General features: G+C 46.6%; 1 protein-coding gene across 1 annotated transcript in view; it reads right to left on the reverse strand.

Moving 5' to 3' along the window:
- LOC139242067 (nitric oxide synthase 1-like) overlaps positions 1 to 14,605 on the reverse strand; it is a 254,735-nt gene that overhangs the window by 53,524 nt on the left and 186,606 nt on the right. The window contains exons 10-15 of the mRNA XM_070870212.1: positions 13,455 to 13,649; positions 12,415 to 12,500; positions 12,141 to 12,285; positions 7,317 to 7,421; positions 7,053 to 7,111; positions 6,013 to 6,123 (exon numbers count right to left, since the gene is read on the reverse strand). Coding sequence (XP_070726313.1) covers positions 6,013 to 6,123; positions 7,053 to 7,111; positions 7,317 to 7,421; positions 12,141 to 12,285; positions 12,415 to 12,500; positions 13,455 to 13,649 — 701 coding nt within the window. The remainder of the gene's footprint in view (positions 1 to 6,012; positions 6,124 to 7,052; positions 7,112 to 7,316; positions 7,422 to 12,140; positions 12,286 to 12,414; positions 12,501 to 13,454; positions 13,650 to 14,605) is intronic.

The raw sequence follows: 14,605 nt of genomic DNA on the forward strand, positions 1-14,605 counted from the left end.
GCTTTTGGTCACCTGTGCTAATTTCTACTTATGTGGCTCGGTGTCAAATTTTTGTTTTATAATACTCCTGTGAAGCGCCTTTGGACGTTTCACTACGTTAAAGGCGCTATATAAATACAAGTTGTTGTTGAAAGACAGAGAGAGAGCGAGAGAGAGGCAGAGAGTGAGAAGGAAAGACAGTTGTCATGTATCTTACATTATTATATATAACTGTATCCTAACATGCTATACATGACTGTAATAAGATATGACCTGTAACCACCAGCATCCCTTACCACCGGGGGTGCACTTGCAAGAGACAGGTATATAAGGTCAGGTCTCAGGCAAGTGCAGCATTCCAGAGCTGTGAAATAAAGGTGCAGGTCCAGAGTGACCTTGACTTCACTACATGTCTCGTGTGAATCTGTACTGAGGGGACAGGACTTTACAGTGGCGACGAGTTACGGAATTACAGAATCCACAGAATGGCAAACAATGGATCAGATGATAAGTACAATGCGGGAGACAATTGGGAGGATTTTATAGAAGTGCTCCAGCAAAGCTTTGTAACCAAAGACTGGTTAGGCGACGATAAGGCAGACAAGAGAAGAGCCCATCTCTTGACCAGCTGTGGCTCGAAAACATACGCTTTAATGAAGGATCTGTTGGCACCCGAGAAACCAACAAGCAAGTCGTTTGAAGAATTGAGCACACTGGTAAGAGACGACCTGAAACCAGCGAGCAGCCTACACACGGCCAGACACAGGTTCGACAACTACAGACGCTGTGTGGGCCAGAGCATACCCAACTTCGTGACGGAACTTCGGAGGTTGGCTAGTTTATGTGAGTTCTCCGATGAACTGAGGAGAGAAATGCTGAGAGACTTTTTCATTGAAGGAATAGGTCATGCAGGCATATTCCAAAAGCTCAAAGAGACCAAGAACCTGACCTTAGAAGCAGCAGCACTGGTTGCACGGTCATTCTTGGTCGGGGAAGAAGAAATTAGGTTGATTTACAATGCAGGTATGACAACTAACGAAATATCGGAACAAGAAGTTCACAGCACTAAACAAGCTGCTACCCCCACACACAGACAAAACCGGGAGAACAGGCTCTCGACAGCAGGCAGAAGCCATCAAGGGCCACAGGAACGGCCGTTCACACCTCATCAACCCACAATGCGAGCAATCAACTACAAACTGAGAGAAGCTCAAGAGAGATCAGCCAGACGCAGCTCATTCTTTGGGAACACTTTGAACAATGGAACAGGTCTGTGTTGGAGGTGTGGGGGTGGGCACTCGTCAAGGGGATGTCGATTTCAGCAGGCTGTTTGCAGAAATTGTGAATATACAGGGCATTTGGCCCGCATGTGCAAAAAGACAGCAGCTCGGCTGGTATACGAATCAGATGTGTCGGAAAGCGGACCAGAAGATGGTGGGGACAGTACCCGGGACACCGATGTACAGCGGGTCAACACAATCAATGGCCGCTGCTCCTACAACAGGATGCCTCCGATAATGATGAGGGTCTGACTCAACGGGATATCTGTCAACATGGAGCTGGATACGAGAGCGAGTCAATCTCTCATGGGCGTTCAACAATTTGAAGAACTGTGGCCGCATAAAAGAGATAGACCAAAACTCACAAGGGTCGACACAAAACTAAGGACCTACACCAAAGAAATCGTACCAGTCCATGGCAGCGCCATGCTCTCTGTCACACACAAAGGGACAGTGAACCAACTTCCCCTGTGGATTGTCCCTGGAGACCTCCCAGCACTGCTGGGAGAAGCTGGCTGGAAAAACTAAACTGGAAATGGGATGATGTCCATGCCATGTCATTAGAGGAACGGACCTCCTACTCAACAGTTATAAAGCGATTTGAACATCTCTTTCAGCCAGGTGTGGGCACTTTCAAAGAGGCCAAAGTCAAAATTTACATCACACAGGATGCTAGACCGGTCCATCACAAGGCCAGAGCTGTACCCTATGGGATGAGGGAAAAGATTGAACACGAACTAGACAGGCTTCTGCAGGAAGGCATAGAAACAAAGAAACATAGAAAATAGGTGCAGGAGCAGGCCATTCGGCCCCTCCAGCCTGCACCGCCATTCAATGAGTTCGCGGCTGAACATGAAACTTCAGAACCCCATTCTGCTTTCTCGCCATACCCCTTGATCCCCCTAGTAGTAAGGACTTCATCTAACTCCCTTTTGAATATATTTAATGAATTGGCCTCAACAACTTTCTGTGGTAGAGAATTCCACAGGTTCACCACTCTCTGGGTGAAGAAGTTTCTCCTCATCTCGGTCCTAAATGGCTTACCCCTTATCCTTTTGACTGTGACCCCTGGTTCTGGACTTCCCCAATATTGGGAACATTCTTCCTGCATCTAACCTGTCTAAACACGTCAGAATTTTAAACGTTTCTATGAGGTCCCCTCTCATTCTTCTGAACTCCAGTGAATACAAGCCCAGTTGATCCAGTCTTTCTTGATAGGTCAGTCCCACCATCCCGGGAATCAGTCTGGTGAACCTTCGCTGCACTCCCTCAATAGCAAGAATGTCCTTCCTCAAGTTAGGAGACCAAAACTGTACACAATACTCCAGGTGTGGCCTCACCAAGGCCCTGTACAACTGTAGCAACACCTCCCTGCCCCTGTACTCAAATCCCCTCGCTATGAAGGCCAACATGCCATTTGCTTTCTTAGCCGCCTGCTCTACCTGCATGCCAACCTTCAATGACTGATGTACCATGACACCCAGGTCTCGTTGCACTTTCCCTTTTCCTAATCTGTCACCATTCAGATAATAGTCTGTCTCTCTGTTTTTACCACCAAAGTGGATAACCTCACATTTATCCACATTATACTTCATCTGCCATGCATTTGCCCACTCACCTAAGCTATCCAAGTCACTCTGCAGCCTCATAGCATCCTCCTCGCATCTCACACTGCCACCCAACTTAGTGTCATCTGCAAATTTGGAGATACTACATTTAATCCCCTCGTCTAACTCATTAATGTACAGTGTAAACAGCTGGGGCCCCAGCACAGAACCTTGCGGTACCCCACTAGTCACTGCCTGCCATTCTGAAAAGTTATATCACCTGTGGAATTCAGCGACTGGGCAAGTCCCATCGTCCCAGTCATGAAGCCTGATGGATCCGTACGAATCTGTGGGGACTACAAATCCACCATAAACAGAGTCTCCCTACAGGACCAGTACCCGCTGCCCAGAGCGGAGGACTTATTTGCCACATTGGCTGGAAGTAAACTTTTCTCAAAATTAGACCTCACATCTGCGTACATGACGCAAGAATTGACCGAGGAATCCAAGCTACTCACCACCATCAACACACATCGAAGCCTTTTCATGTACAATCGATGCCCATTCGGCATCAGGTCAGCAGTTGCCATATTCCAGCGCAACATGGAGAGTCTGCTCAAGTCCATCCCGGGGACGGTTGTATTTCAAGACAACATACTTATCACGGGCAGGGACACCGACTCCCATCTCCGTAATTTGGAGGAAGTACTAAAGCGGTTGGATCAGGTAGGCCTACGAGTCAAGAAATCTAAGTGCCTGTTTCTCGCACCCGAGGTTGAATTTTTGGGCAGAAGGATTGCCGCTGATGGAATCCGCCCAACAGAGTCCAAAACAGAAGTAATTCACCTGGCACCCAGGCCCCGGAATGTCTCAGAACTGCGCGCCTTTCTCGGGCTACTCAATTACTTTGGGAACTTTATGCAGAACTTAAGCACGCTGCTCACGCTACTCAGGAAGAGGTGCGATTGGTTTTGGGGGGACGCCCAGGAACGCGCCTTCAATAAGGCACGCAACCTTCTGTGTTCCAACAGTGTTTTGACTTTCTTTGATACAGGTAAAAAGCTAGTTCTCACATGCGATGCGTCAGCGTATGGGGTCGGGTGCGTTTTGCAACATGTCAATAGTGCGGGCAAATTACAATCCATGGCTTAACCAGTGACTTGTCAGAGGCTCGCGATGCCTGCCCCGAGGAATTAAAACACTTTCACAGGCGAATTCATGAGCTATCACTACAAGCAGACTGCCTGATGTGGGGCAGCCGAGTAGTCATGCCTCTGCGAGGCAGAGAGGCATTTGTCCGGGAGCTCCACCGCGAGCACCCGGGGATCGTTCTCATGAAGGCCATAGCCAGATCCCACGTTTGGTGGCCTGGTATTGACGCGGACTTGGAGCTCTGCATCCGAAGGTGCACCAATTGTGCCCAACTCAGCAATGCCCCCAGGGAGGCTCCACTGAGCCCCTGAGCCCCTGGCCCTGGCCTACCAAACCGTAGGTCACGGGTGCACGAAGACTATGCGGCCCATTCATGGGCAAAATGTTCCTCATAGTTGTAGATGCATTTTCAAAGTGGATCGAATGCACCATTTTAAACTCGATCACAACCTCCACCACTGTGGAGAGCCTCACAACCATGTTTGCAACGCACGGAATCCCTGACATATTGGTCAGTGACAATGGTCCGTGCTTCACCAGCGCAGAATTCCAAGACTTTATAATTGACCACGGCATAAATCTCGTCAGAGAGCAGTGCAAATCATTAAACAAGGCATGCTTAAAATCCAAGGTCCCACGCTGCAGGGTCGCCTGTCGCAACTGCTGCTGGCATATAGATCTCGTCCGCACTCATTGACTGGGACTCCCCCCGCGCAACTGTTGATGAAAAGGACTTTAAAAACAAGGCTCTCATTAATCCTCCCAGACATGCACGAAATCATTGAGCCAAAACGCTGTAAGCTGACTGAGCACCATGACAGAAATTCGAGGGGGAGATGGAATGAGTTAGGGGACAAAGTGTTTGTACTAAACTATGACAGGGGTCCCAAATGGCTTGCAGGGACAGTAACGGGCAAGGAAGGAAACAGGTTACTGGTAGTACAAATGGACAATGGCAAAACCTGCCGGAGGCATGTAGACTAAGTCAAAAGCAGATTTACCAACAACACTGCGGAACCAGAGGCAGACTACAATGTGGAACTCACACCACACCTGGTGGACAGACAGAGGGAACAACCTGAGGAAAGGGCAATCCCAACAGACAGCCCAGGCGAGTCAACAACAATCACACCAAACGAAACAGAAAGCCCAGGCGAGATACCAGCAACCACACCCAAAGAAAAACAGACACCAAGGCAAACAACTGAACCACAACTCAGGCGCTCCACGCGAGAGCGTAGACCACCTGAGAGACTGAACCTATAAAGACAATAAGATCTTGGGGGAGGGTAATGTCATGTATCTTAAATTATTATATATAACTGTATCCTAACATGCTATACATGACTGTAATAAGATATGACCTGTAACCACCAGCATACCTTACCACCAGGGGTGCACTTGCAAGAGACAGGTATATAAGGACAGGTCTCAGGCAAGTGCAGCATTCCAGAGCTGTGAAATAAAGGTGCAGGTCCAGAGTGACCTTGACTTCACTACATGCCTCGTGTGAATCTGTACTGAGGGGACAGGACTTTACAACAGAGAGAGAGAGCGAGAGAGCAAAACAGAGAGAGAGAGGGAGACAGAGAGAAGGAGTGAGAGAGAGCGGAAAACAGAGATGATACTCCAAACCCAGCACAGGTCTAAACTCAGTGCTAACTCACCTCGACCCCACCCTAGCAAACCCCACCCCCAAACCGCCGAACACCCACCACCCACACCGAACCCCACCTGGCCCCAAATTCCTCCCGAATCCCCGTCCCCAACCCGCACCCTGACCCCATCCCCACCCTGACCCCTCCCACCACCCTGACCCCATCCCCACCCTGACCCCTCCCTCACCCTGACCCCGTCCCCACCCTGACCCCGTCCCCACCCTGACCCCATCCCCACCCTGACCCCATCCCCACTCTGAACCCCCCCCACCCTGACCCAATTGGTTGTGGAAAACATTGGGTCATCCCGAGGGGCTAAATTAATGCGTGGTCTGTTAACGATGATTGCAGTGACTCTCTGACCACACAGTGAGAGTGGGATTATATTCCTCTTACCGCACACTGGCCAAAGGCCCTGTACTCTCAAAAGAATTGCACTCAGAGACTGTCGCAGTGCATGCTTCAAATTCATCATCAGATAAACTGTTGAATCGAGCTTTGTAACTCCTGAAATATAGAATAAATATTTGACAACAGGTAAAAGAACAAAATGGGCACAGCAACCTGTACATAAAACTATCCCACTCGCACACACTTACACACAACTATCACACTCACACACAACTATCACATTCACACTGACACACTCACACAACTATCACACTCACACTGACACACAACTATCACACTCACACACAACTATCACACTCACACTGACACACTCACACACAACTATCACACTCACACTGACACACTCACACAACTATCACACTCACACTGACACTCACACACAACTATCACACTCACACACAACTATCACACTCATACTGACACACTCACACAACTATCACACGCACACTGACACACTCACACACAACTATCACACTCACACACAACTATCACACTCACACTAACACACTCACACACAACTATCACACTCACACACCGACACACAACTATCACACTCACACTGACACACTCACACACATATATCACACTCACACACAACTATCATACTCACACTCACACACAACTATCACACTCTCACTGACACACTCACACACAACTATCACACTCACACTGACACACTCACACACAACTAACACACTCACACACTGACACACTCACACACAACTATCACACTCACACAAACAGTGGTGGAAATTCTGAACTCTCTCAAAGCTGAGGTTGATAAATTTTTGATAGGCAGGGTTACTTGGGGTTATGGAACCAATACGGGTAAATGGAGTTAAGATACAGTTCAGCCATGATCTGATTGTATGACGGGAGAGGCTCGAGAAGCTGAATGGCCTCCTCTTGTTTCAATGCTAGATCTGGGTATAGGTCCTTGACTGCTTTGGATGTGTGCTGGAGAGGGGCTGTAAGCCTATCGATGCTGCTCCATAGCTGCTGTGCTTGACATCGAGTTAACTCACTTTGTCTCCTTCGAGGTGGAGTTTGGATGTGTCATCTGCATTAAAATCTCTGCAAAAGTCTGCAAAATAAACAGGAGCATTAGTTCGTAAAGTACCCTGCACAAATGAAACCATCGATAAATCTCATAATATCTATTGCACACCCAGACTATCAGTGTTAAACACTGTCCCAGTGTCCCACACCCAGACTATCGGTATAGTAACGCTGTCCCAGTGTGGGATCTATCCCATTCCCTGACTATTGGTGATAGGTAGGAGTTGTACCTGTCCATTCTCTGGAGGGTCTCCATTTCCAAATGTGCTTGTAACCACTAAAAACAATGTCTCATGTTCAAGGTTAATAATATCGTATTCGTCCATACACAGCACCTGAAAGAGAGGGAGAGAGAGAGAGAGGCAAAGAGAAAGAAACAGAGAAAGAGAGAGATGGATAGAGATAGAGAGATATATGGAGAGAGAGAGAGAGAGAGAGAGAGAGAGAGAGACAGTTAATTCACCTCCAAAAACTGGTTACAGAACCAACCCTCCATTGTCCACACATTCTCCTGCTTGTTTATCTGCTCCGTCCCTCCATCCACATTATTCCTCCATTCATCTTGATCTCCTTTATTCCTCCATCTATCCTTCCATCTCTTCACCTTATCCCTCCATCCATCCCTCCAATTCCTTCACTTGATCTCCATCATCCCATCTTCTTCCCTCCCCACATCCATCAATTCCTTTATACATCTCTCCTTCCAACCAATCTTCAATCCCTCGTTCCTTTCCTCCCTCCGTCCCTTCATCGATTCATTATTTCATCACACCACATCTTTATCCATCCTGCCCTCCATCCATTCTTCAATTCATCCCACCCCCTTCCATATATTCCTTAATCCCTCCCATCGTCCCTCCATCTCTCTCCATTCATGCATTCCTCCCAATATCTGTACAGTACAGGAGCTGTATGTGTGTATATGTACAGTACAGATGTATGTGTGTATATGTACAGTACAGGAGCTGTATGTGTATATGTACAGTACAGGAGCTGTATGGGTGTATATGTACAGTACAGGAGCTGTGTGTATGTATATGTACAGTACAGATGTATATGTATATGTACAGTACAGGAGCTGTGTGTCTATGTACAGTACAGATGTATGTGTGTATATGTACAGTACAGGAGCTGTATGTGTGTATATGTACAGTACAGATGTATGTGTGTATATGTACAGTACAGAAGCTGTACATGTGTATATGTATAGTACAGGAGCTGTATGTGTGTATATGTACAGTACAGATGTATGTGTATATGTACAGTACAAGAGCTGTACATGTGTGTATATGTACAGTACAGATGTATGTGTGTATATGTACAGTACAGGAGCTGTGTGTATATGTACAGTACAGGAGCTGTACGGGTGTATATGTACAGTACAGGAGCTGTGTGTATATGTACAGTACAGATGTATGTGTGTATATGTACAGTACAAGAGCTGTACATGTGTGTATGTACAGTACAGGAACTGTACGTGTGTAACTTTCAACTGGCCAAATTTGCTTCTATGGCCAGAAGAGGTGTAAGTGGCTTGTCACGGTCCCTTTTGGAGAGAACAAACTAAACTAGAAAAAAACCTAACTAACTGACTTACATTGGAGCAAAGTTAAATGGGGAAATTTGCGATTTTTAAGTTAACCCCCAAAAAAGCTACTTACTCCAAAAAAACGGAGCAACTCTTGGGGAAATTTGGGCCCCTTAGTCCCATTTATTGTAACTCCAGAGTGAGGCACAAGCATGGTGGGCAGTCTTTTAAACTGGGCCCTGCACACCTATGCAGGTGACCCTCAGGTCTGCCACTGCAGTGCCCTCTGGTGGCACACCATATGTGACTATACAGTTAGTATACATGACTGTTAGTACGCTGGTACAGCAAGTGATCAGGAAGGCCAATGAAATCTTGGCCTTTATTGCAAAGGGGATGGAGTATAAAAGCAGGGAAGTCCTGCTACAGTTATACAGGGTATTGGTGAGGCCACACCTGGAATACTGCGTGCAGTTTTGGTTTCCATATTTACGAAATGATATACTTGCTTTGGAGGCAGTTCAGAGAAGGTTCACTAGGTTGATTCCAGGGATGAGGGGGATGAGGAAAGATTGAGCAGGTTGGGCCTCTACTCATTGGAATTCAGAAGAATGAGAGGTGATCTTATCGAAACGTATAAGATTATGAAGGGGCTTGACAAGGTGGATGCAGAGAGAATGTTTCCACTGATGGGGGAGGCTAGAACTAGGGGGCATAATCTTAGAATACGGGGCAGCCTATTTAAAACTGAGATGAGGAGAAATTTATTTTCTCAGAGGGCTATAAATCTGTGGAATTCGCTGCCTCAGAGAACTATGGAAGCTGGTACATTGAATAAATTTAAGACAGAGATAGACAGTTTCTTAACCGATAAGGGAATAAGAGGTTATGGGGAATGGGCAGGGAAGTGGAACTGAGTCCATGATCGGATCAGACAAGATTGTATAAAATGGGGGTGCAGGCTCGAGGGGCCATATAGCCTACTCCTGCTCCTATTTCTTATGATCTTATGTTCTTATGTATATGTACAGTACAGATGTATGTATATGTACAGTACAGGAGCTGTATGTGTGTATATGTACAGTACAGATATATGTGTGTATATGTGCAGTACAGGAACTGTATGTGTGTATATTTACAGTACAGATGTATGTGTGCATATGTACAGCACAGGAGCTGTACGTGTGTATGCACAATATAGATATGTGTACATGTACAGTACAGGAGCTGTATGTGTATATGTACAGTACAGGAGCTGTATGTGTGTATAAGTACAGTACAAGAGCTGTATGTGTATATGTACAGTACAGGAGCTGTATGTGTATATGTACAGTACAGGAGCTGTATGTGTGTATAAGTACAGTACAAGAGCTGTATGTGTATATGTACAGTACAGGAGCTGTGTGTGTATATGTACAGTACAGGAACTGTACATGTGTATAAGTACAGTACAGGAGCTGTATGTGTATATGTACAGTACAGCTGTGTATATATGTACAGTACAGGAGATGCATGGGTGTATATGTACAGTACAGATGTATGTGTGTATATGTATAGCACAGATGTATGTGTGTATATGTACAGCACAGGAGCTGTGTGTGTATATGTACAGTACAGGAGATGTATGTGTGTATATGTACAGAACAGGAGCTGTATGTGTGTATATGTACAGTACAGGAGATGTATGTGTGTATTTGTACAGTAAAAGAGCTGTACGTGTGTATATGTACAGTACAGGAGCTGTATATGTATATGTACAATACAGGAGCTGTTAACAAAAGGAGGCAGACAAAAAGCAGGAAACTATAGACCAGTTAGCCTAACATCTGTCATTGGGAAAATGCTGGAGTCCTTTATTAAGGAAGCAGTAGTGGGACATTTGGAAAAGCATAATTCAATCAGGCAGAGTCAGCATGGTTTTATGGAAGGGAAATCAGATTTGACAAATTTTCTGCCGTTATTTGAGGATGTAATGAGTAGGGTGGATAAGGGGGAACCAGTGGATGTGGTGTAGTTGGATTAGCAGAAGGCATTCGATAAGGTGCCACATAAAAGGTTACTGCACAAGATAAAAGTTCACGGGGTTGGGGGTAATATATTAGCATGGATAGAGAATTGGCTAACAGAAAACAGAGAGTCGGAATAAATGGGTCATTTTCCGGTTGGCAAACTAGTAGGGTGCCGCAGGGATCAGTGCTGGGTCCTCAACTATTTACAATCTATATTAATGACTTGGATGAAGGGACCGAGTGTAATGTAGCCAAGCTTGCTGATGATACAAAGATAGGTGGGAAAGCAAACTGTGAGGAGGACACAAACAATGTGCAAAGGGATATGGACAGGCTAAGTGAGTGGGCAAAAATCTGGGAGATGTGTTTTATGTGGGAAAATGTGAGGTTATCCACTTTGGCAGAAAAAATAGAAAAGCAAATTATAATTTAAATGGAGAAAAATTGCAAAGTGCTGCAGTACAGTGGGACCTAGGGGTCCTTGTGCATGAAACACAAAAAGTTAGTATGCAGGTACAGCAAGTGATCAGGAAGGCAAATGCAATGTTGGCCTTTATTGCAAGGGGGATAGAGTATAAAAGCAGAGAAGTCCTGCTACAACTGTACAGGGTATTGGTGAGGCCACACCTGGAGCACTGCGTGCAGTTTTGGTTTCCGTATTTAAGGAAGGATATACTTGCATTGGAGGCTGTTCAGAGATGGTTCACGAGGTTGATTCCGGAGATGAGGGGGTTGACTTATGAAGATAAGTTGAGTAGGTTGGGCCTATACACATTGGAGTTCAGAAGAATGAGAGGTGATCTTATCGGAACATATAAAAAAATGAGGAAGCTCGACAAGGTGGATGCAGAGAGGATATTTCCACTCATAGGGGAAACTAAAACTAGGGGGCATAGTCTCAGAATAAAGGGCCACCCATTTAAAACTGAGATAAGGAGGAATTTCTTCTCTCAGAGGGTTATAAATCTGTGGAATTCTCTGCCCCAGAGAGCTGTGGAGGCTGGGTCATTGAATATATTTAAGGCGGGGATAGACAGATTTTTGAGCGATAAGGGAGTCAAGGGTTATGGAGAGCGGGCGGGGAAGTGGAGCTGAGTCCATGATCAGATCAGCCATGATCTTACTAAATGGTGGAGCAGGCTCGAGGGGCCAGGTGACCTACTCCTGCTCCTATTTCTTATGTTCTTATGTACTTATGTATGTGTGTATATGTACAGTACTAGTGCTGCATGTGTGTCTATGTATAATACAGGAGCTGTATGTGTGTATATGTACAGTACAGGAGCTGTATGTGTGTATATGTACAGTACAGCTATATGCGAATATGTACAGTACAGGAGATACATGTGTGTATATGTACAGTACAGGTGCTGTGTGTATATGTACAGTAACAGAGCGGTTCAATTCTTCATACTTATCCCAAACTTTTAATACTTACCTTAACACTGACCTTCGTTATTGTCACTCAGCCCAACTGAAACCCGAATCCCACTCCTCACTGGAAACCAAACCCTCACCTTTGGATCGAAGGCCTTCTTAAAAATTTCACAGAGTTTCCTGGCGAAAGTCTCTGATTTGCCAGTTTCTGTGGCATAGAGAATTGTCACTTTCACCCGCTTGGCCATAGCTCGGGACATCAGCGCCACGGAAAACTTCACCGCGCTGCAATACAACAACCGAGAGATGGTTAGATATGGCCCCCTCTCTGATCAAACTGCACACCAGGAGCCACACCCCTCCCACCACGCTCTTCACTCTCGCTCCAGCCTCACACTGACTATCACTTCTTACTTTGCAAGTTCCTTGAATCCAATTGTGCGTCGTTTCATTGGGAATCCCTCGCTTCTTTTCCACACATGAGTTTTCCACGGTTCTTGCTGCAAGATTAAAAATAAATCCGTGAGCTTTTAATCTCATTTCGCATCCGAGAATTTCAGCACAGAAGTATCTGGCCTTTCGAGCCATTGTACCTGCAGCATCGCAGGGTGAGTGCCAGTGTGGTCAGCAGTGCTGGGTCTGGTGCTGGGGCCAGAGATCGGCCAGAGTCAAGGCCACGGCCAGTGTCAGTGCCGGGGACAGGAGCTCAGGCCAGGGTGAGTGCCAGTGCTGGCAGCGGGGTTAATGCTGTGGCCATTGCCAGCTTCACCACTGAGCTCTCTACTCCAATCCTATTTATATCATTCACATGTAAACCTCGAGCCATGTACCTGGAAATCTCGATCGTGGGTCAGTAGGGGTGAGGGATAGGGTGAGAATGGCTTTAGGTAGGGTTGGAGAGATGGGGAAAATATCTTAAGGTAGGGTTGGAGAGATGGGAGAGGGTTTTAGGTAGGGTTGGGGAGATGGGGAGAGGGGCTTTAGGTAGGGTTGGGGAGATGGGAGAGGGGCTTTAGGTAGGGTTGGGGAGATGGGAGAGGGTTTTAGGTAGGGTTGGGGAGATGGGGAGAGGGGCTTTAGGTAGGGTTGGGGAGATGGGGAGAGGGGCTTTAGGTAGGGTTGGGGAGATGGGAGAGGGGCTTTAGGTAGGGTTGGGGAGATGGGAGATGGGCTTCAGGTAGGGTTGGGGAGATGGGAGAGAGGCTTTTAGGTAGCATTGGGGAGATGGGGAGAGGGGCTTTAGGTAGCGTTGGGGAGAGAGGCTTTAGGTAGTGTTGGGGAGTTGGGAGAGGGGCTTTTCAGTAGGGTTGGGGAGATGGGGAGAGGGGCTTTAGGTAGGGTTGGGGAGATGGGGTGAGGGGCTTTTGGTAGGGTTGGGGAGATGGGAGAAGGGTTTTGGTTGGGTTGGGGAGATGGGAGAAGGGTTTAGCTGAGGGTATGTGGAGAAACATTACCTGGTAGCAGAATGCTGGTGATAAGTTGTAGTTGAGGAATTCCTGGTGGAATGCGGGACTTAGACTCCCCGATAATGGAGGCACAATCCAAACCCAGTCTGTGGGACACCCCCCGCGGATACGGTACTCGTTCTCTAGATGCTTCATGAAGGACTCGGTAATAGTGTGGTGATCAACAATTGTGACTTTAGCAAGCTGCAAACACAAGAGTTCATCAGTCCCGGTTACAGTCTGACACCAATGCAACCAACTGCCTCTGAGCAGGAAGGCCTGATTTAACGAACCTACTGCACTGAACCACCATGGACTGGACAACTGGGTGCCCAGGGGTCAGTGGAAAGGGCCAGCAGACCCGTGGGTCAGTGGGAGGGGCCAAGAGCCCTGTGGGTCAGTGGGAGGGGCCAGGAGCCCTTGTGGGTCAGTGGGAGGGGCCAGGAGCCCCTGCGGGTCAGTGGGAGGGGCCAGGAGCCCCTGTGGGTCAGTGGGAGGGGCCAGGAGATCCTGAGCACCCCAGTGGGAGGGGCCAGGAGATATTCACATCCACAGTGTGGAGCTACAAACATTGCAAGCTTACACTCATTACATTTCTCCCTCCTTAATGAAGAAATTATTGAAACAAACATCATCATACATAAACACAGGACATAGACTTATTATTTTTCCATATTTACAAATTTAACTTTACCACTTGTTTTCTGTTTCGAAGAGGATACCTTCGCTCTCGAACAGAACCTTCCAAACATGGTGTCGAATCTAAACTCCTTCGAGGCTCATCCTGAGGAACGTTTTCCTGCACGGAATTTCCTTGATTTTCATTTGAACCCACTTTAACTTCAGGCTCTCTGTTTTCCTGACTCGGACTCAGACTTTCATTCTGATTCTCTCCTGGATTTGTTTCCAGTACATTGGATTTAGGATTTGCTACTGGTGTATCAAAATTATCTGATGAGTCAGAAATAATTGAATCATTCCCACCTTCAACTCCTTCCATGTCTGTAGGTAAAATATGATCAATATGAACAAACCTAACCTGTCCATTATCAAACATCTTTACCAAATATGTGCGAGGATCACATATCTTCACCCTCTTCCTGGTAACCACTTTAACCATTTATGGTGATGGTTCTTCACTCTCACCTTCTGGTTTCATT

This window comes from Pristiophorus japonicus, unplaced genomic scaffold (genome assembly GCF_044704955.1).
Source record: "Pristiophorus japonicus isolate sPriJap1 unplaced genomic scaffold, sPriJap1.hap1 HAP1_SCAFFOLD_119, whole genome shotgun sequence".
NCBI lineage: Eukaryota > Metazoa > Chordata > Chondrichthyes > Pristiophoridae > Pristiophorus > Pristiophorus japonicus.